The sequence below is a fragment of the Castor canadensis genome, chromosome 4, assembly GCF_047511655.1.
Source record: "Castor canadensis chromosome 4, mCasCan1.hap1v2, whole genome shotgun sequence".
NCBI lineage: Eukaryota > Metazoa > Chordata > Mammalia > Rodentia > Castoridae > Castor > Castor canadensis.
Window position 1 is genome coordinate 131200915 of NC_133389.1, and position 22707 is coordinate 131223621.

At 39.5% G+C, this 22707-nt stretch overlaps 1 protein-coding gene across 2 annotated transcripts in view; it reads right to left on the reverse strand.

Moving 5' to 3' along the window:
• Positions 1–22707, reverse strand: part of Ttn (titin) — a 270679-nt gene that overhangs the window by 182238 nt on the left and 65734 nt on the right. Inside the window, exons 46-81 of one of the 2 annotated variants that reach the window (XM_074071182.1) lie at positions 19691–22429; positions 18640–18918; positions 16459–17022; positions 15672–15953; positions 15293–15571; positions 14566–14844; positions 14191–14469; positions 13790–14077; positions 13398–13676; positions 13019–13300; positions 12649–12927; positions 12269–12547; positions 11889–12167; positions 11390–11677; positions 10997–11275; positions 10599–10880; positions 10220–10498; positions 9820–10098; positions 9436–9714; positions 9046–9333; positions 8533–8811; positions 8054–8335; positions 6729–7007; positions 6328–6609; positions 5314–5592; positions 4916–5203; positions 4476–4754; positions 4076–4354; positions 3686–3964; positions 3282–3569; positions 2879–3166; positions 2039–2320; positions 1350–1628; positions 958–1239; positions 531–809; positions 149–436 (exon numbers count right to left, since the gene is read on the reverse strand). In XM_074071182.1, coding sequence (XP_073927283.1) covers positions 149–436; positions 531–809; positions 958–1239; positions 1350–1628; positions 2039–2320; positions 2879–3166; positions 3282–3569; positions 3686–3964; positions 4076–4354; positions 4476–4754; positions 4916–5203; positions 5314–5592; positions 6328–6609; positions 6729–7007; positions 8054–8335; positions 8533–8811; positions 9046–9333; positions 9436–9714; positions 9820–10098; positions 10220–10498; positions 10599–10880; positions 10997–11275; positions 11390–11677; positions 11889–12167; positions 12269–12547; positions 12649–12927; positions 13019–13300; positions 13398–13676; positions 13790–14077; positions 14191–14469; positions 14566–14844; positions 15293–15571; positions 15672–15953; positions 16459–17022; positions 18640–18918; positions 19691–22429 — 12873 coding nt within the window. The remainder of the gene's footprint in view (positions 1–148; positions 437–530; positions 810–957; positions 1240–1349; positions 1629–2038; positions 2321–2878; positions 3167–3281; positions 3570–3685; positions 3965–4075; positions 4355–4475; positions 4755–4915; positions 5204–5313; positions 5593–6327; positions 6610–6728; positions 7008–8053; positions 8336–8532; positions 8812–9045; positions 9334–9435; positions 9715–9819; positions 10099–10219; positions 10499–10598; positions 10881–10996; positions 11276–11389; positions 11678–11888; positions 12168–12268; positions 12548–12648; positions 12928–13018; positions 13301–13397; positions 13677–13789; positions 14078–14190; positions 14470–14565; positions 14845–15292; positions 15572–15671; positions 15954–16458; positions 17023–18639; positions 18919–19690; positions 22430–22707) is intronic. The other variant, XM_074071183.1, reaches the window with a different exon arrangement.

Consider the following 22707-nt stretch of genomic DNA (forward strand, 5'->3'; position numbering starts at 1 on the left):
GGGAAGGGAGATCAAGAGAAAAAAAATCCAAGTGAGAACTAAGGGAACGAAGGTGGCAAATGAAGACACAATAAAGGAATTCCCAGTGAGGCAGGTGTTAAGTTAGGTGGAAGAGTAGAGAAGCGGTGCCCTGTCCCTACACACTGACCTTGAACAGTTAGAACTGCAGAGCATTCATCAGAACCAGCTATATTGGCAGCCACACACGTGTATGTGCCCGTGTCGGAGGGCTCCAATAAACTCAGATTCAAAGTACAGACATTTTCCGAGAAGCTGGACTGACATTTGGGCCCACTCACAATCTCATTTCCATCTTGAAACCAGCCAACTGAAATTGGGGCCGAGCCAGACACTCGGCACTCCAAAACAACTGAGGCCCCCAGGGTGGCGTTCCTGTCTTTCAGCTTGCGGATGAAGGAAGGAGGCACAATGCGATCTATGTGGAGAAAGGCAGTTTTCCATTTAAGTAGAAGCTTTGTCCACTCCACCATTATGAATTGCTATATTCATAAAAGTCTCATCTTACTCACCAGAAACATGGACAGAGACAGTGCAGTTGCTTTTGCCAACACTGTTTTTCACTTCAAAGCTATATAGCCCCTTGTCACTCATTTCTGCAGAAGGAATTTTAAGGGAGGCTACATTTCTGACAAATGTAATGTGATGTTTGCTGTCTGCAGATAATTCTCTTCCATCTTTGAACCACTTGGCTGAAAGTTCTGGTGTTCCAGCCACTACACACTCTAATGCAAAAGGATTTCCAGTCGTGACAGTCATGGGTTCTGGCTTCTCTATTATTCTAGCTGGTTCTAAAAGAAGAAGCATATTGCATTGAGTTCAAAGTCATCTTTCAAACAGTGTGCAATCAATATTTTATTGGATAAGAGAAATAACTGTAGAAAATATTTATAGGTCAATTAACTTCACTTTTTCCACAGCCTGTCCTCTGCTACTAACCTAGTACAGTCAAGACTGCTGAACATTCTCTCATCCCAGCATCATTTTTGATTTGGCACACATATTTTCCAGAATTCGATGCTTCTGGACTTCCCAGTTGGAGGGTTGCAATGTTGTCACTGAATGAAATTCTAATGTTTTCACTCTCTCTGATGACTTCACCTTTATCTTTCAGCCAGGTAACAGAAATTGGCTGGAACCCTTCCACCACAGCCCGTAACTCAACAGGATCCCCAATAAGGGTTGAGGTGTCACTTAGCTTTTTCACAAATCGAGGAGGTTCTAATGAAAAAAATTTGAGGTTAGAGAAAAAAGTAAGAATTGCATCTGCATAGTCAAGCAAGAATGGGTTAAAGAAAGAAGCATATGTTTTTGTGCCCATGTGTACAAACCTTTGAACTTGACAGTGCAAACACACTTGTCACTTCCCACCTCGTTAGTAGCTTTGCAGTGATATTCTCCTACATCAGAGGCTTCAAGATTAAGGATATGAAGACTTGTATCAAAATTTTTGGAAGTGATTTTAAATTTCTTGCTGCTTCGAACTTGCTTTCGATCTTTAACCCACAGCACTTCAAATGGGGGTGTTCCCGAAATTTCACATTGGAGGATCACATCAGAACCTTTAAGGGCTCCTATTGGAGGAGGCGTCTGGGTGAAAACAGGAGGAGCTACCAGAAAAAAAAGAAGATGAACAATGAGAGCAACTGCTTACCATACCAAAAAGAAAAAAAAATTTCCTAGATTCTAGAATTGTAGTTTCTAGAATCTAGAGATACTTCCTATGTATAGAGGATCATGAAGAGTGATTGACTGGCATGACCAAATGACAACACACATTGACATGAGACGTGACAATTCATGGAAACTAATTTAAGAGTTGCAAGGGGATGACTCAAGTGTTAGAGCACCTGCCTAGCAAATGAAAGGCCCTGAGTTGAAACCACAGTACTGCCAAAAAAAAAAAAAAAAAAAGAGTTGCAAGCAAATAAACTTAGCCTTTTAAATTTAGATCTCCTAATACTGCCGCGAAGGAATCCAGATTTGAGGAAGAGGAAGAAAGAAATGAAAGGCGCCTAACCTTTAACTGTCAGTGCTGTGCTGCAGCTGGCATCACCAACACCATTATGAGCTTCACAGATGTAGTCCCCACTGTCCTCAGCACTGGCCTCATTGATGGTAAGCAGGGCCACAGAATTCACAAATGACATGTTGTATTTCCAGCTTTCATGAAGTTCACTGTCATTGCGGAACCACAGAACTTTGATTTCTGGGGAACCACTTATTTTACATTCCAGGTGGAGGGATTCTCCCTGCTTTGCAACTTTTGAAGCTTCTAATTTCTTAACGAACTTTGGAGGTTCTATTAAATCAAAGGAAAAAGTTAGTAAGGGATATCCACATGTTAAAATAGCTTATCTTTGTAGCGGAAGACCCTATAGCTTCATATTTAAATGGCTTTATTAAGAATCACGTTTCTAATAGTTTTGTAGTAAAATAAGTTATCTTTTCTATTAAATAATCTTTCACTATTTTAACAGATAATTTAGCTAATATATTGTAGTTTGGATATATAAGCTAAAATATACTAGTTAAGGTATTCAAGATGTAGTTGATCAAAATTTAGTGGTGATAAATGAGAATGTCATATAACAGGAAATGATGAAAAGGGAGAGTGGGTAGTTGAAACACCATTCTACAAAGTTCAATGAAGCAATACTTTGATAGAGTTACATTTAGAAATATCCTAACTTAATGAACAATACAAAGAGAAAACAGAACACTGGTTAATGTTGATTCTAACACTAATACACAAATTCTAACACGATCTAGTTAGTTCATATCAAACATTTGAAACTTTTAGGAAAAAGTTGCACAAATACAGAAAAGGACAGATACAGGCAAAGCCATGTAATGATACCTTTTACACTGAGTTGAGCTGAACACATGTCTTTGCCAACATCATTGGTTGCTTGACAAGTATATTGACCAGAGTCCCCTTTGCCTACTTTAAGAATTCTCAGATGAGGAGTGTTGCCCACACACGTGATCGTATAGTTTCCTCCAGGGCGGATCTCCTTGTTGTCTTTTGACCAAGTGATTCGCATTGGTTGAGCACCAGTAACGTGACACTCAAAATCAGCGCTTTCTCCAGCAATAACATCTATTGATACAGGCTTGATGTCAAAGAAGGGAGATTTCTTAGGTTCTGGAAGAAGAGAAGAAAAGACAATGTGTATTTTTTTTTTCCTGTTGGCCATTTCTGCCTCCACAATGAAATAAATTCATGGTTTGCAAAGAGAAAGTATGACATGAGAACAAACCTCTGGCTGTCAGTCTAGCACTGGAAGATGCTGTGCCGAGTGGGTTGGAAGCTGAGCAAGAGTACTGCCCAGAGTGACTCAAGTCAGTTTGCAAAATTTTTAAAGTTGCCACATTATCAACAAATGTTGTTTGTAGATTTTCATCATCTCTTAAAAGCACCCCATCTCTGTACCAGCACACGTGGATGGGTGCAGAACCATTTAGTCGACAAGTGAGTGTAACAGGTAACCCAACAGTTTGCTCGATATCTTTTAATTGTCTTGCAAAGGAAGGTGGGAGTTGGCGCTCTATAGGAAGACAAGTAATACTTGAGGCATTAGTAGTCAAAATGAAAAATTTTGAATAAAGATGAAAGAGTTAAAATCAGGAAAAGGGATTATTTTAATGTCTAAAATAATATCACCTTGAATTCTGAAGACAGTCTTAGAAGAAGCAGATCCTATACTGTTTTCTGCTAAACATGTGTACTCGCCACTGTCATTGATGTTCACTTTATTAAAAACGAGTGTGGCCACATTGTTTGTAAAGTAGGTCCTATATTCTGGAGTTGACCGTAACTTGGTATCTCCTTTGTACCAAGACACTGTAATTTCTGGTGTCCCAGCTACTTGGCATTGTAGAGAAACTGAATCTCCAACTGATGCTTCCAGAGGTTCCAGTTCCATAACAAAATAAGGTGGTTCTAAAGAAGAAAGCCTCATGATCAGCAAATGGAGTCACAGAAAATCAAGTACACATGAGCTATTATAGATGAATGAATGCAAACCATTTAAGAAAGAATAAGACAACACACCTAATGTAGATACCAGAGCTTCACAGACATCCCTTCCTGCCTCATTTTCAATCTCACAGGAATAGTGTCCTGCATCTGTTTTTGTGCTATTCAGAATTTCCAGAATGCAAGTTTTCTCTGTTGTGACTATGTTGCATCTTTCAGATGGAGTTATGTTAAAACCATCCTTTTTCCAGGTGACTGAAATTGGAAGTGTTCCAGTATAGGTGCTCTCCAGAATTATAGACTTCCCTGGTTCTACAGAGTGATCACTTAATTTCTTCACAAATGCAGCTGGTTCTGGTAAGTGACAAAGCACAGTAGTTAAACACACACACACACACACACACACACACACACACACACACACACAGTGATGTCAGTAACTGAAGATAGGAAGAATGAATGCACTTGAGCAAACCTTTTACAAAGAGGTGTGTAGTGCAGGAAGTTTGGCCAGCACCATTAGAAACCACACAGGTATATTCCCCACTCTGAGATATGTCTATATTAAATAATTCCAGTTCTGCCACAGTGTCTTCAAAATAGATGTTACACTTGTCTCCTTTCACTAGTTCTCTGGCACCTCTGAACCAGCCAACCTTGAATGGAGGGGTTCCTCTAATAACACTTGTGAAGGTAACATTTTTGCCTGGAAGTACTTCCAAAGGTTCGAGTTCTTTCACAAAAGAAGGTGGTTCTACAGAGACATAGAAGATCAATAAAAGATCCTGTCAGCTTTGAATTTAGTTGCAATTTTGAATAAAAAATAATAGCGCTTTTGAATGTGTGTCAACCTGGGTAAGCACTCAAAAAGAATTTGTAAGAAATCCCTTACAAAGTTGACTCTCTAACACTGACCTTGTACAGTCAACACTGCACGACATTCATCAGACCCAGCGACATTAGCAACCACGCATGTGTAATTGCCCATATCCGATGAGTCCAGAGAATTCAACTGCAATGTGCAGACATTATCTGAAAATGTGGTTTGGTATTTTGCTCCACTGACAATCTTTGTTTTCTGATGGAACCAGGCAACAGAGATGGGTGATGATCCAGCTACTTTGCATTCCAAGATGCAAGAGGCACCCAGGACCCCAGCAGTATCTTTCAGTCTTCGTGTGAAAGAGGGAGGAACCATTCGGTCTGTGTGAGAAAAGGAAAAAGATTCATCATGATTTGAAAGAATAGAAGAGACTTGAAAGAAGGAAATCTTGTTAAAGGAGTTTGCATAAGAGGAAAATGCCAGAACTAACCTGAAACATCAACCACAGCTGTGCAGCTGCTTTTGCCAACATTGTTTTGAACCTGGAAAGTGTATGTGCCTGCATCTTGTCTTTCAATGGAGAGAATCTTTAAGGAAGAGATTTTGTTGTAGAAGCTAAATTTGTGTTTTTGGCTGCTTGTCAACAGCTTTCCATCCTTGTACCATTCAACTGAGAGCTCAGGAGTGCCAGCCACTTTACACTCCAGGGTGCAAGTTTCTCCTACAGTTACTGTCATGGGTCCTGCCTTCTCGACAATGACTGCAGGCTCTGAAATACAATGTGATATCCATCAAAGTCCAGGCCTTTACTGTATATCTCCCAATGAGGTGCTTATGTTAGGCTTCTCTCTCTCCCCACCCACTTCCTCCCTCTCTTTCTGTCCTTCCTTCCAGTCTCCCCCGCCTTTCCCTCTTTCCACATTGAAATGTGATTCCAGGATTACATGCAGTCATAAATTATAGCAGTTATTATGGATAATATGTTTGTGTTGTAGTCAACTTCAAAACAATTTAGACAATGTACATTAGACAATGTGATTTGATTTGCACTTGACCCTCTTTAGAGCACAGGCTACCTCTCTGTGAACTACTTGGAATTTTTGGTCTTCATTAAGGTGCTCAAGACAATATTTTGTAAGTCATTATCCAATAAATTGAAATTCTATATGCCCAAATCTTTGCTCTCAAATGTTAATCTTTGGAATCTTGTCAGCTTTAAGACTAGTTTTCCTTTTAGTATAGGTAGACCTCATAATTGTTTCATGCTTAAACAACAGATAGCCAAGATTTGTTAAACTATCAAGAAAAGTGTTATATACACCATAAACAGATGGCTAGTTGTTTTAGAATCACAGAAACAGAAAATGATGTTTGAGAGATCATTTAGGTCTTTCTCCTAAACCTTTCAAATAGTTGAGGATCAATATTGTTCTAAAAGAAATTTAGGAAAAAAAGAGATTCTGTCTATAAGTCATTTCAACATTTGGTACCAGTTTGTACCAACCTAAGACGGTCAGCGTGGCCATGTTTTCCCTCACTCCACCATCGTTCTTGATCTGGCAGATATACTTCCCAGCATTAGTTGGCTCTGCTTTTGCAAACTGCAGAGTCGCAACATTGTCCACAAATGTAATTCTGATGTTTTCGCTTTCTCTAATCACTTCTTCTTTCTCTTTAAGCCACTGGACAGAAATGGGCTGGGCACCTTCTATAGATGCTTGTAACTCGGCAGGTTCGCCAGCTACAACAGTAAGGCTGCTCAGTTTGGAAACAAATCTTGGTGGTTCTGAACAGGAAAAGATGGATGGAGATTGTTGAAAAGATTGTCCAGATAATGGAAGCAAGAAAAAAATGAGCACTTGGCACATTCCTGATGTTTCTGCCATGTGCAGGAAGTCTGCTTACCTTTTAATTTAATGGTACAAATGCAAGTGTCACTTCCCACTTCATTCTGGGCTTTGCAGTGGTATTCACCAATGTCTGAGGTGTCCACATTGAGGATGTGAATACTTGCATGAAAATTTTTAGAGGCGATCTTGTATTTCTTGCTACTTCGGAGTTGCCTCTTGTCTTTGTACCATACCACCTCAAAAGGCGGTGTTCCAGAAAGTTCACATTCAAGACTGACTTCAGTATTTTTAAGGGTTTCTACTACAGGAGGGAAGCTGCTAAAAACAGGTGGTTCTGTGAAAAACAAGAATGTCTTATGAATTGGGCCATTTAATTTCATACAGTAAAAGGACTTTATTTCTTTGTCTTTAAATTGGAAGAAAAGGTTTAAGATATTTTAATGGCTAAATAGCTTCCAACAATATCACTATTGAGTAACAAATGCTTCCAAGAGGTCTCAACTTTTACAAGATAATCAACTAGATGAGTAGAGCACCCAGGTAGATCCTAGATGTTTGAGCAGTTCAATATTCTGTCTTCTTTTCCTTGCTAATTTACCACAAAGATTGATACAAAACCCACAAACAAAATAAGTATATTAATAAATATGATTTGCGTGAAGTATGGAATTCTGCCTTCAGGGTTAAAGGTTTTTGTGTATGTTTTACAATTGAGATACCTGGAAGTTGCTCTGACAGCTGTGATGTACATCTTCCAGTTCACCAATTGTTTATGTCAACAATTGCCTTACAACACAACAAACTTGAACTTTTTTGTTTTTGTTTTTTGTTAAACTTGAGCTTTTTGACCACAAAAAAAATTACTGGACAATGGCATAAAATAACAGCACTATTTACACCGTGGAATAGTCATATTTTTAAAGATAGGAACTGATTGAAAAAGGAAAAAATATTATTGTCTTTTTAAAATGCAATGCCAAAGACTATATTGCTTGGACATTGCATAAAAGTAATAAATATTCCTTGTTACTAATATACAGATTATATCGAAGATGATACTAAGTTGATTGAAGGCAAAAGACTAATTTAAATATGCTCTTTTTTTGGTGTGTGTGTGTTTTTGAAACATCAAATCTGATGGTTGGCTAATATGCTGAGGTGTTCAGAATGATGGCATTGGAATAATAAGAAAAAAACTCAAAATGACTAGTTACACATAAGCAAAGGTTAAGAAGAAATGACATATCAAATACTAGCTTAGGGAAATAGTCTATGATCTGCAATGAAAATGAAGCTACCAGTAAAGAATAAAGAGCTGTGATACCCAGGGAAGAAGAAAGTGAGTTTCAGTTAAGGAAGAACATGAGAATGAGATTCTACCTTTTACTATGACCTTCGTACTGCAGCTTGTGCTGCCAGCAGGATTCTGAGCCTCACAAATGAAATCTCCACTGTCCTCAGTACCAAGCTCATTCATCTGTATGACAGCCACTGAGTCAATGAAAGTCATTTGGTATTTATCACTGGCTGGGAGTTCATGTTCGTTTCTGTACCACACAACTCTAATTTCTGGAGATCCAGTTATCTTGCATTCCAGGCGTGTGAAGTCACCTGCTTTCACTATTTTGGTTGCTTCTAATTTCTTTACAAACTTTGGTGGTTCTAGAGAGTCAAGAAAGAGATGATTATGAGGAAATAGAAATGAATAACAAACATTAAGTAGTATGTAGGAAAGAGAAAAACATGGTCAATGCCTGGCAATTATTGCCTATCGTGTTAGAAAGATGCATTGTAACAGAGTACAGACAGAGCCAGAGCCATGGATCAGACAGAGACATAAAACAATCAAACTTGCACACCTGTCACAAGCAACATTGTAGTGCAAGAGTCACTACCAACATCATTGGTAACTTGGCAAGTATACTGTCCAGTCTTGGAAGCATCCACTGAGTAGAGATTTAAGAAGCTAGTTGACCCTTCCAAGCCAATGAAACATTTAGGTCCAGGGGCAAGTTCCACATCATCCTTAAGCCATTTTATTTTAAATGGTGGTGTTCCTTTCAGTATTGCCTTAAATTCCACTGTAGAATCAGGTATGGCTTGTTGTCGCTCAGGTTTCACTAGGAAGCTTGGTGGTTCTACAGATTTTAAGAGAGATATATTTAATTATATTCATTGTACTTGAATTACTTTTGACCATTTTATGCACATGTAGGAAAGCAACTCATGAAAAGAGGTAATGGCTGAATTTTTCTTGAACCCAATGAACATGTGTCAAAAGAAACAGAATTTTTGGGGTTTAGTCAAGGGTAAAGAGTAATATATTTTTAAAGCATTTATAAAGAATCAAGAAGAGGTGAAGAAATTCTAACCTTTCACAGTTAAGATACCACTGCATGCATCATCTCCTGCTACATTTGACACTTTGCAGGTATAATTTGCAGTATCTTCTAATTCCAGATTATTCACTTCCAGTGACACAGTGTTCTCATGACATACAAGTCTGTATTTTGCACTTGTAGATATTTCTTTTCCATCTTTAAACCACTGAGCACTAATAGGAAGTGAGCCAGAAACTTTGCACTCCATATGAATAGAAGAGCCCAGAACTTTATCCATTTTTGTTAATTTTTTGGTGAATGATGGTGGAATATCTTGATCTGTCCAATGCAAACAGTAAAACACATCCATGAATCTCTTGCTATTTGTTTACAAAGGACATAATACAAATAAGGGAAGGTGATTAAGGCAAAGATACACACCTAACACTCTCAGATAGGCATCACAGCTACTGCTTCCAAAGTCATTTTCCACCTTGAAAGTATACTGTCCACTATCTTGCTTCATTACTGACTGAATCCTGAAACTGGCCACATTATTTTCAAAACTCATCGAAAAATATCTACTGGGTACAATTTGTTTCCCATCTTTAAGCCATTTCACTTTGAGTTCTGGTGTTCCAACCACAACACACTCCAAGGTCACTGGGTCTTTCTCAGTAACATCAACTGACTTAGCTTTCTCTATGATTTGAGCAGGTTCTGCAGTAAAATGAAAATATAGATGAGTGACATTGATAATTCCACCAAGGCATGCTTATGAAACTGTCTCCATGGACTACCATGGAAAGAGAATGGCTCACCAACCTTGTACTAGAAGGAAAGCGTAACACCGCTCAACTCCTGACTCATTCTTGGCTTGGCAGGTGTATCTTCCACTGTGTCCATTATCCACACTTCTGATTTGAAGTGTGGCCACATTGTTCACAAATGAAATATGGACACTGTCGTCTTCATCAAGAATCTGATCATCCTTTAGCCAGGTTATAGAAATGGGGGGCGAGCCTGCCACGGTACTCTGAAAGGTGGCAGAACTCTTCAAGACAGTGGTGACATTTTCTATCTTCTTAGTGAATGATGGTGGTTCTGTGATTAAATAAGACAGTGTGAAAAGAAGAGGTATATTTTGAATCCTACTCATCACCCTAAAATTAAAGAGCCTTCAGAGTTTCTACTTGATAGCTACTACTCTTTGTGTATAACTGACCTTTCAGGGCAACTCGAGTACTGCACGAGCAGCTGCCACCTTCGTTGGCTATAATGCATTGATATTCACCAATGTCTGAAGGGTCACACTTGGTTATGTGAAGGTTAAACACTGACACTCTGCCAGTCACTGTATATTTTTTGCCACTTCGAATTTCTTTGTTATTCTTTAGCCAAGTGACTTCAAATGGAGATGTTCCTGTAACTTCACACTCCAGCTCCACGTCACTATCTTTCACAACCTCCACAGGCTTCAGCTCCCTGATAAAGGTGGGAGGTTCTAAAGATTTGAGAGGAAGAGAGAAAGTAGCTTACTCAAGGGAAGACCCAAGCCCATTGGGCAACACAGCCAAAATGGAAAGCAGATTCTAATTACGAACCTTTCACTTTCAATTCAATGCTGCAGCTTGCTGTGCCTGCATCATTTCGAGCTTCACAGACATAAGTCCCACTATTTTCTACCCTGGCACCAGAAATCTGGAAGGTGGCTAAACCATCCATGAAAAAAATGCCATGTTTCCTAACATCCGTTACTTCATTTCCATCTAGATACCAAGATACTCTGATTTCAGGAGTGCCTGTTACTTGGCATTCAAATGTTGTTGACTGTCCATTCCTCAGTACTAATACTGGACTGGGCTTCTTAATGAATTGAGGAGGTTCTAAAGATGGAAAAAAAGTGTGCTGTTGAGTACTAAAAACAAAGTCCAAGTAGCAAAATTGCTTTCCACCCCCAAGAAAATCTATACAAGCAAGAAAATGAGATGTAGAGACAGACCTTTTACAAAGAGAGTGGCTTTACTTGTTGCTGTGCCAACATCATTGCTTAGTTGGCAAATGTAGGTCCCAGAGTCGGCAGCTTTGGCTGAAAAGAGCTCTAGAATGGTGGAGGTGTCATCCTTCCAAACCGAGCGAGCTGCCCCAGAGTGCAACTCTTTGTTATCTTTAAACCACTTGATTGTCATGGGTACAGTGCCACCCACGAGAGCCTTTAACTGAACCCTTGTTGTGGGACTGACATCCTGAGACTGTGGCTTTTCTACAAAGTAAGGGGGTTCTGAGATGAAAGAACAAGAAGCAAAAAGAGAGGAAGATTTGTTTTAGAATTGAGCAATGAAGGTAAGAATCAAGAAATGAAAGATCAATAAATTTTTGATAAAAAATTGCCAACCTTTGACTGTCAGGTGGCCACTGCACTGGTTGTGACCTGCTTTGTTGGTGGCAGAACATGTGTATGTCCCACTGTCTGTACCTTCCAGATGACTGATTTCTAGGAAGGCAGTATTATCATGGAAAGAGAATTTGTACTTGTCACTAGCTGATATTTCTTGGTCATCTTTGAACCACTGGATGCTTATGGGATGTGACCCAGACACTATACATTCTAAATCAATGAAAGATCCTTTAATGCTGTCCATTTTCTTCAGCTTTTTGGTGAATGAAGGCGGTATGATCAGATCTATCCAATAAAAAGGCAAAAAGAAAAAACAGGTTAATCTACCAATTTCTTCTCCTCTCTCTCTCTTTCTCTCAACTTACTGTGCTGGGATATTGATTACACAGTGCTCTACCACTGAGGTACTACCCCCAGCTCTGTATTTTCTCTTAACTTATAAGAGAAGAAGGAGCATAGAATGTCCAGCTCCTTTCCACAGAAAAACAATACTAACCGAATACATTAATTCTAGCCTTGCAGCTGCTTCTCCCAACATCATTTTGGACCTCAAAAGTATATTCTCCACTGTCTTTCTTTTCTGTAGAGATAATCTTGAGTATTGACACTGTGTCAGTGACACTGATTTTGTATTTTGGACCCAGGGTCAGTTCTTGGCCATCTTTAAACCATTTGGCTGTAATCTCCTTAGTCCCTGAAAATTTAACTTGCAAAGTGGCTGGGTCTCCTTGTGTGACATCTATGGACACTGCCTCCTCAGTGATTGTTGCAGGTTCTGTAGAAAAGAAAGGGACAGACGTAGGCTGTGAACTGCTGTGCTGAAAGGCTTACACCTGCATTTGTTCCTCAAATCCAAGGTAAACTTTTCAAACCAACCTTTGACTGACAGCAACGCAGAACATCTTTGTATTCCTGCATCATTTTTGGCCTGGCACACATATTTCCCATCATGCTTGACTTCAATGCCGCTGAGGTACAGACTGGCCACGTTGTTCTCAAAGGTCATTCTTATATTGTCATCTTCAGTGATCTCATCATTATCTTTTAACCAAGTCACTGTGATTGGTAAGGAGCCTTTCAGAGTGGCCTGGAAGGCAGCTGTGCCTCCACGGAGGGAGCTGGTACTCTCGATCTTCTTTACAAAGGATGGGGGTTCTAATAGAAGAATGAGTTCTCAATCAATACTAGCTCTATAGCAAAACTGGCATTTAAAAGAAAAAAAGAATTGCCAGTCCATCATTTGAACCAATACTAACCTCTTAAAGTCACCCTGGCACTGCAGGTGCTGCTGCCCACCTCATTTGTCACCCGACACTGGTATTCACCAACATCAGCAGCTACAAACTTGAGGACCTGTAGGCTAACCAGCTGATCCTGAATAAAGGTTTTATATTTTCTACCACTTCTCAAGGTTGTGTTGTCTTTGAACCAAGTAATCTCAAAGGGAGGTGTGCCTGCTACCTCAGCCAGTAACATGACATCATACTCCTTCAACACTTCAATTGGCTTGAATTCCGTGGTAAAGTAAGGAGACTCTGTGGTAGAAAAGGAGTGACTAGAGTTAACAGGCAAGGGATCTGTGCTACAGGTCACAACTTTGGTAATGTAGGGACAAAGTGCACAAACCTTTGACTATTACAATGCTAGTGCAGTGGTCACTGCCAGCCTCATTTTGAGCTTCACACATATATTCACCACTGTCTTCAATGGCAACATCTGTAAGTCTCAAAATTGCAGTGGAGTCCACAAAAGACATTTTGTGTTTACTGCTCTCCTTAATTTCTCTATCATTTATGAACCATGTTATTTTAATCGGAGGGGTACCAGTTACTTTGCAGGTTAGCTGGGTGGCATCTCCCTTCTTTAACAGCTGTGATGGCTCTAACTTTTCCACAAATGTAGCGGGTTCTGTGGAAGGAAGGCAGTCAGTCATTAAGAAACATGAGAAAGAGGAAAGAACTCAAATAACAAGGGTAGCACAAAGATGTCAAAAAAGAATGCAAACCTTTTACAAACAAGTTTGCACTGCACTCCACGCCTCCAGCAACGTTGCTAACTTTGCATTTATATGTGCCTGAATCAGAGGTTTTTACTGCATAGAGTTCCAGGGAACTCTCTAAAGCTTCTTTGGTAATATAGCAACTTCCACCAGAAACCAGTTCTTTGTCTCCCTTAAACCATCTGATGGTGAGAGGAGTGGATCCTTGGAAAGTGCTCTTCAGGCAGACTGCTGAGCCAGGCAGAACATCCCTGGATCCTGGCTTAGTTACAAAACTGGGTGGCTCTGAAGAAAGGGTACAAGAAAGAATTTCAAAGAGTTAAGAGGTGGGATCTAAGGAAACAACACTTAATTTGAACAATGTCTGTAGTGTGAACAAAATGCAGTCTCTAGCCAACCTTGTACAATCAGGGCTCCGCTGCTGTCTTTGCTTCCCACGGAATTTGTGGCTCGACAAGTGAAATTCCCTGCATCATTCATGTCTACTCTTCTGATCTCCAAAGATGCTGTGCCTTCCACAAATGCTATTCTGTATCTGTCCGAAGCAGCTATTTCTTTACCATCCTTAAACCAGGACACCCTCATGGGCAGGGAGCCAGCGATTTTGCAGTCTAGCCTGCAGGTACCGCTCACAACACTATCCACATTGCGTAAGGGTTTGGTAAAGAATGGAGCGATGTCTCGATCTGTTCATGGTAAACAAAGAGTAAAGATCAACATGGAAAGTGCTCAGTGGTTCGCTGTGGCCAGTTGTTGGGTTTGAAGGAAATATGTAGCATAGTTTTCTAAAAATACTAACCTAAAACAGTGAATGTAGTCTCGCAGGAACTGCTGCCCACTTCATTGGAAACCTCAAATGTGTACTGGCCGCTATCATGTAGCTCAGCTGAATAAAATTTGAGTTGGGCGACATTGTTTTTGAAACTTATTCGATACTTTTTACTGGCAACCAAGGGTCTCCCATCTTTGTACCATTTGGTCTTGAGTTCTGGGGTGCCTGTGACTGTGTACTCCAGCGTGGCTGGGTCCCCTGCTGTCACCTGGATCAGCTCTGCTCGCTCAATAATTTTCGCAGGTTCTACAATGGTATTAAATAGTTAGGATTCTTAAGTGTGAATTGGGCTTTCCATTTAAATGGAAAGGGTAATTCAAGTTAAAATGCTCCTACACGAACCTTTAACTATTAATTCTCCAACAGATGTTTGACTTCCAGCTTCATTTTCAGCCAGACATGTGTATCTGCCACCCAAACTGATCTGAACCTCGGGGATTATCAAGATGGCAACACCGTTGGAAAAGCTCATTTTGATTTTTCCATCTTCTTTAATGATCTCTTGGCCTTTCATCCATGTAACAGAAATGGGTTCTGACCCTCTCACAGCAGCTTGTAAAGTCACAGTTTGTCCTGCAAGCGCTGTAAAATCATCTACTTTCTTGACAAAGGTTGGTGGTTCTAGTTAAAAAAGAGAGCATACAAAGCTTATCAATTCCACACACTGTCAACACTGTCTTATTTAAGAATTTTACCAAGATTACATTTATCTTGTCTGATCCTACTACTTCATAGCACTGGTTAATTAGAAAGAAGAAAGAAAATGCAAGAAGAATTAACAGTTCCATCCAAGAGACAGAGGCATAGAAGATAAATGCTTATCAGCTGGAAGAATACCTTATGCTATATTCCCTTTTGTTAGCAAATGATAAACATTTACACTGGTATCAGGATAAACATTAGGTGAAAGCCACTAACTTTGCTTCCCTTGCTCCTGGTCAATCCAAGACAAAACAAAATTTAAAGGACAGGGGAAGAGAATTGGGGAAAGTACCAGCTTTCCTTGCAGGGGTTAAGAAAGCTGTTTGGGCAACTTATTAGAGAGATACCAGTTTTTCACAACACTAACCTTTTAGTAAGTGTGTCGCACTGCAGCCACACTTCCCAACTTCATTAGCAACAACACATTCATAGTCACCAACATCTGCACTATTGAAAGAAAAGATTTCCAGAGACACAAGAGACTTCTGAGAAAACAGTCTGTATTTTTTACTACTTCGAATTTGCTTCTTATCTTTGAACCAGCTAATTTCAAATGGTCCAGTGCCTGAAATTTCACACTGAAGCCGGGCATTTGTTCCTTTCACTATGTCTGCAGGCTCAAGAGTTTTGATGAAAGAAGGAGGCTCTACAAAAGCACAAAAGCATTGTGTAAGCAATGTGTTACCAGCAATTAAAAAAGAACATCTTTTCTGAGAAACAGAAGGGGCTATAACTCATAAACAAACCTTTGATAACTATCTCAGTACTGCAGCTGTCACTGCCCACATCATTCACTGCTTCACACGAGTAAGTTCCACTGTCTTCAACTTTTACATCTGTGATGTCAAGGATAGCCTCCGAATTGACAAAAGACATTCGGACTGTGTTACTTTCACTAAGTTCTTTGTTATTTTTGAACCAAGTGACCTGAATCACAGGTGAGCCTTTCAGCTTGCAATGGAGGCGTGCAGATTCACCTGGGAGCATTAAATAAGAGGGATCCACCTTCTTCACGAAGGATGGTGGCTCTATATGAAGTGTACAAAAAAAAAAAGAAAAGAAAACAGAAGAGATATTGAAACATAATCTCCACAAAAGAAAAGCAGACACATACAACAAAAACACATAGCACATGGAAAACAGCTTCATGAAATTCTGAAAAAGCAGTGGTATATTCACTAGCTTTCCATAATTCTAAAACACCTTCCCAGTGTCTTGATTAAAAACAATAAGCAAACAAACTATATCTATGCAAAGAGAAATTTATAAAAGATGGTTAACAATTGCCTAGAAATGAAGTTCTTGGAAGAAATTTCAAGCAAGCTTTGTTAATGGCAGACATAATTTTCAAAGAACAAAAGTAAGTAAATTCTGAAGAAGGTTTAAAAAATACAACCAAACAATGCCAGGACTTTCCCAAATCCAAATGTTTGTTGAATGGAATTATTTTAATAACAAATCACTGTTAATAATTTTTCTACTGAGGCTTTCTTTCAGAGAAGGAAGTGACAAATGGATTCCTAGGATTCTTACCTCTGACAGTGACTGTGGCTGAAGAGGAGCTGCTCCCAGCTTCATTGGAAGCTGTGCATACATAGGTTCCAGAATCTCTCAATTTGGCCAGAGGAATCTCTAGTGATGCTATTTTATCTTCAAAATAGATCTTATAATCTTTCCCAGGGGGCAGTTTTTGCCCGTCTTTGTTCCATGTGACTGTGACTTTCCTGTCTTCATCTACTTGGCACTCAAGGTGGACCTTCTTATTGATGGCTGACTGTACAGGTTCTAATTCTTTAATGAAATGTGGTTTGTCAATGATGATCAACTCTGCTTGGCAGGTATCTGCTCCAAACTTGTTGGAAGCCTTACAAGAGTATACTCCCCTGTCCTGAATGGTAAGGTTTGAGAGTTCTATACTGTGTTTGTTCTCTGCAACTGAAATCCTGCAGTTAGGTGAAGGTGACAGGGCAGCACCATCTTTCTGCCAAATGGTTTCGATCACAGGAGTCCCTGACACTGTGCAGAGGAACTTGGCTGCCTTACCCACAAAAGTCGTAAGGGACTTAGGTCTGGAGAGAAAGGTTGGTGGATACGCCTCTGCAAAAGAAAACGTTCCAGCATTATATGTAGTCCCATCAAAGCTCTTACTGTAATTACACAGTCCAAGACAGAGAGAAGTTATGTCTTTATATGGACACGAGACATTATTTAAACTAGAGAAATCCATTAATAAGACCAAAAGATTCGTCAAAGGAAAAGGATGAGAGTGTTCTTTATAAAAGGAGTGAGACACCACTTTAATTGTTTCTATCAAAGAAAAGAGCAAATGTTCCTCTGTGAAGCAACATTGCTAAAGCTTTGTCCATTATAACAGATTAATAGTTTGAATTATTTGATAAGCAATTCAGTTGATACTTTAACTCTGCAAATCAGAAGAGTATGTAAGGAAGATAAAGAAAATGTACTTGACTTCTGAAGAACAGGGATATTATGTGATAAGAAGATCGAAGGAGTTTTACAAAGTCTTCCTAACCCTCTTGTTAAATGCCAGGAGATCCTTAAATGGCATAACTTTGAATGCATTCCTTAGGCCATTTTAAACTTATAAAAATATTTAATAGTAATTTCCAATTCCCATTCTGCATCAGAAGCAAGCCTTTTAGGGACAGCTCTTGCTAATTAAAAAATACAAAACAAAACATCCTTCTATTACTATTTGAAGTTTGACTCAATCCCCTTACTGAACTGGCCTAATTTGGGTAAAGAAACATCCAAAAATGTCATGAAGAATACCACATACTCAGTTATACAGAGACATTTTGACTACAGTGTAAAAAGTACCAGTTGGGCCATTATGGGCTGGGTTTTTTGGAATCTCAGAGATTTTTTTGCTATGTAAAAGGAATGCAGAGAAGTGGAAGCTTCAGAGAACCCTGACTTTTTCATGTCAAGGGGATGTCCTGCATCTGTCCTTCCCCCTGACACTTTCATTGAAAAAGATGCAGGGACAGTCTCCTTGCAACAGTCAGTGCATGGCTTGATGGCTCTTCTACCCCATCCTCAAACCACAGTTCATACTCCACATTTTCTCTGGAGAGGAAAAAAGTGAGAGAGAGGAGAAAAAGAGCCAGCTACTAATGTTTTTGCTAATGAGGGGATTCGAGCATGTGAGAGTGTTAACTATTTGAAAGTCACCCTGTGTGTCAATTAGGAAATTGAGAACAGAATTATTTGTGTTAGTTACTCTTGCTTTTTATAGTAGGAATAAAGTCTATGTTGAGAATCCTTGTTTGTGATATACTAGCTAACTCCTCATGTTACATCAGGATTTAATTTTAGTCTTACAGGCAGGCTTTTTTTTTTCAGTTTGTAATTCTGTTCCTAATCGGTTATTTAGTTTCAAATTAGTCAATACATTAAGATACCACTTATTTTTTAGTAGCATCAGACTATCCTCAAATGTTTTCTATTGAAGGCCAACCCAAGCTCATTTGATGATTTAACATTGTTCTCACAAATAATAAGCTATTTTAAATTTGGCTGCTGACAGAAATCTGATTATAAATAATGATGTCTTGTCCCCCACAGTTTCTGCAGTCTCTGGTCACCATGTTACCATTGTGGTTGCTGGTATCTCCAGTGGGTAACATTTTCCACACCTATATGGAAAGCAACATAAGCAACAAAATGAATATGTCACTGTGTAGCATTTACCTGTCACTGTTAGTGTGGCTGTACAGCTGACACTGCCATACTCATTGGAAGCTTTGCAGGTGTACTCCCCACAGTCAACAACCTGGGTTCTCAGGATTTCCAGGCTGGACACATAATTTGCAGATCGAATAGAACACTTGTCACTCTCATAAATTTCCCTGCCAGCTTTGAACCACTGGAACCTGACATTGGGAGCACTTTGTATCTCACAGGTGAATTTGGCGAGGTGGCCCAGGGCTACCTCCAGGGGCTCGATTCTCCTCTTGATCACTGGGGCAGCTGTGAAGGAAAGCAGAGTCCATTAGCATGCCTCCTTATCAGGCATCCTGCATTTCTCTTTTTCTTCTAACTTTTATTGCTGTTAATGAAAGTGAAACAATTGAAATCGGTAAGATGGATTACAGCAGTTCACGACAAGTGACTGGAAAATGAAGAAGATCACTGAAGGCAAAGCAAGGCAATAAGCAGCTCTCACAATATTCGATTATTATTTTGCAGTGAATTGCGAAGAAAATTATTAAAATGTGATGCTATGGGTGTACATGCATAGCAGCATGACATACCATTTAAATGTACCATGCTTACTAGGAACACGGAAAATAATGTGAAAAAGTACGATATAGGGAGGAAAGTGATGAAGTGAAACGATAGCAAAAAATAAATCGAAAATAAAAACCTCAAATGGACAACTAATCATGGTTATTTTGAATTTAGAGATGAGACTGGTGATTTCAGAGTTGGCTAGGTGTTCACTAATAGCTTTTTAATACATATTATTAATGTATTTTCACATAAAGTAACTAAAAGCATATTTATTGTATCATAAAACATATGGAAGTATGTTTTAAAACATAAGTAGTAGATAAGGTAATGTACTACCCAACAAGGCAGTAAGAGAAAATATAATAACCATGATTATGTCTGTGATTTCATTCTTACTCTAAATAACTTGCATTCTGGAAGTGGCAGATAAGTGGAAATTGAGTGAAGAAACCTAAATCATAATTCAGTGGGTATTAGAACTAGAGCCACTCAATCCTTAATTTCCAACCTCTTTTTCCTACAGTGAGCTTTGCCGAAGTTGTGGTTTTCCCACTGTCATTTGAGGCCTCACAGACATAGTCTCCTTGGTGTTCTTCTGCATTTACCATGTCGATTACTAGTGTATATGTATTTTGATCTTGTAAACACTTGAACTTTTTATCTGAAGGCACCAGTTTACCTTCAAAATACCAATTCACGTCCTTAGCATTCGTTATGTATGATGTGAAGTATACAACATCGCCTTCCTCAGAAACGGTGTCCACTAAGGGTGTAAGTATAACAGGACGGTGCTCTTCAAGTAAGCTTTCCTCAGCTTCTTGTGTCTTTACCATACCAGCTTTCTCCATACCGCCTTCAGAGGGTTTTACAGTCTCATCTTGTGTTTCATCAGAGACAGCAGCAGAAGCAACCTCATCAGTGGTAGTAGTGGTACCGACATCTTTGACCTGACTTTCCACGTTAAACCAACTGACCTCTTCTTTGGAGACAAGGTAATGAGATTTGACTTCTGGTTCAGTGATTGCTTCAACCTTCTGTGGTTCTGAAAAACAATCCACTTCTTCCTGTACCCCTATCAAGCTTCCTTTCTGAATTCTAGGATCCTCAGCTGTTAGAATGTTTATTTCTTCACATATGATAGAACACAAAGCATCCTGAAGTTCAGTTTTCAGGTTAGCCATTTGAGGATCAATATCTTCAATAGTGATGGTTAATTCTTCTGTTAGAGACTTTGCTGAAGTTACAAGGTAGGTGCACAGGATGTGTTTGGGCTCTTGGGTGAGGTTTATGGCCTTGACCTCCACATTTTCAATGTTCCTTAACCACTCAAAGAGAAGACTTGGCTGCTTACTGGCCACTGCGGCTTGCAAAGCCCTGCGGACCTGAGTTTTCAGCTTTAATCGTTGCTCCTCTGGAATACCAGGAAGCAAACTTTCCTTAGAAAGAAGGTCACTTCTTTGGACCTCTTGTACTCCTTTTATTGCCTTGGGCTCTTTTTTATACTCAGTGATTTGGTTTGGGGGCATGGCTGTGACATCAGAATGCTCCTCCTTGAGCAGAACCTGCTCTTCCTCAAGTGCTAGTGGGAAATGTAAGGACTTGCTTTCCTTAATCCTGACTGCGAAATCTTGCTCTGCACTTCTTAGCTGATCCACACTTTCCATCAGGATCTTGCCTTCTTCTGTGCATGTGTGTTCTGAAGGGATCTGGGGCTCATAATTTACCCTAGAGAGCTCAATATCAGAACCCTGAAAACTATCCACATGTCCCTCAGCTAAGCTATGACTCAGGAGGAGAGCACTTTGTGCCTCTTGCTTTTGAAGAGTTGCTCTTTGCTCTTTGTCTACTTCAGAGACTGTCTTTTCTTTCAGCAAAAGTATTTCTTCAGTCACAGAGGATGGATATAAATGTGCTGGAGGTTCTGTTGAAGAATGTGGATAACTCCGTTCAGGTTCAGCTAATAGGGTTGCCTGAGACTCAACTCTAACTGAATTTATTTGTTCTATGGACAAGGCACTTGGGAAGATGTTTTCAGGCTCTGGAAATATTAAAGTATCTTCTTTGGAGAGGGTTTTCTGGGACTGCACAATCTGTAACTGTACATTGGGAGGTGATTCCTTGATAGGCTGTACATGAATAGTGTTGTCAGTGGAAGGAAGTTCACTGGTGCTCTCAGGAGTGGGAGAGACCTCCTCCAACATGATGGAGGATTGCAATTGCTGAATCACTGAAGTAATTTTACTGGTCAGCTCACTGCTTTTAACAACATGCTCAGAAGAAAGCTGCTGTTTTTCTTCCATAATTAAAGCAGGTTTTGAAATGGTGTCCTTTACAAAAGCTGAAACTTCCTGCTCTGACTCCAATTTCTCAACTGCATGGTCCTTTAACAACATCTCTGGAAAACCTCCAGGAGCCTCTGGTGTGGACTCTGCTTTGCAGGGGGCAGCAGTCATGTCTGTGTCTTCCAGAAGAACAAGCAGCTCTGCAGCACAGGTGGACTGACCCCACACATTCTCTGCTTTACAGATGTAGAGGCCACTGTCTTCTCTCTGAGGGTCATTGACAATGAATGTCCCAGAACCATCAGAATTATGAATGATGGTATAATAAACATTAGTGCAAAGTTGCCTGTTTTCTTTGAACCACAAAACAGTGGGGAAAGGCTCTCCACGCACGAGGTACTCAAAGACAGCAGGGAGCCCTGGAGCACAGTGGACTGGTTTTAACTCCTTGAGAAAATAAGGGGGACAGGACCCTTCCAGCTTTTCCAGAAATTTCTCCAGTGTTGATTCTGTTTCTGTCTCTTCGTGTTCATCTCCTTTGGGATTTATTTTTAAATAGGCACTGCATACTGACTTTCCATATTCATTACTGGCCATACATGTGTACTCTCCCTCATCCTCAAATTTGGTGAACAGAATGATCAGACTATGATTATCACCATCAAAAACAAATTTGTAGTCAGCAGAAGGGGTTAACAATACCCCATTGAAAAACCACTGGATTTTAGGCTTGGGAATGCCAGTAGCTGTAACAGACAGTTTGGTAACATCCCCAATGTTTGTTTCGGCATTTGACACTTCTTTGATGAAAATTGGGATGCTGCCTTCCTTTTTAGAACCAAATTTACTTGAATGAACTTGAGGGTCAGATAAAAGGTCAAGTGTTTCACTTATATTATATAACTGAATGTCAGAACTATAGGTGTGAAGTCCTTCTTCCTCGGTAGACAGAAAACTAGAAATCTCTGTATGGAGAAAAATGATTATTATTTTACCATAAAATTTTGTTTCACAAAAGATATGAATCAAAGAGATAGCAATTGACAACCTGTTTTTTGCTGGAATTGCTAGATTACTTTGAGATTAGTTTTAGCACATTTCTAAAAATTTTTAGATTATAGAAATTACACAATTGTAGGCACTGTACAAATGCGAGTTTTGATCCACTTCATTTGTTAGAGTTTATACATGTGAAAGATATTCGTATGATTTTTCCTTGATATAATTCTAGCTCTAAAGTTTG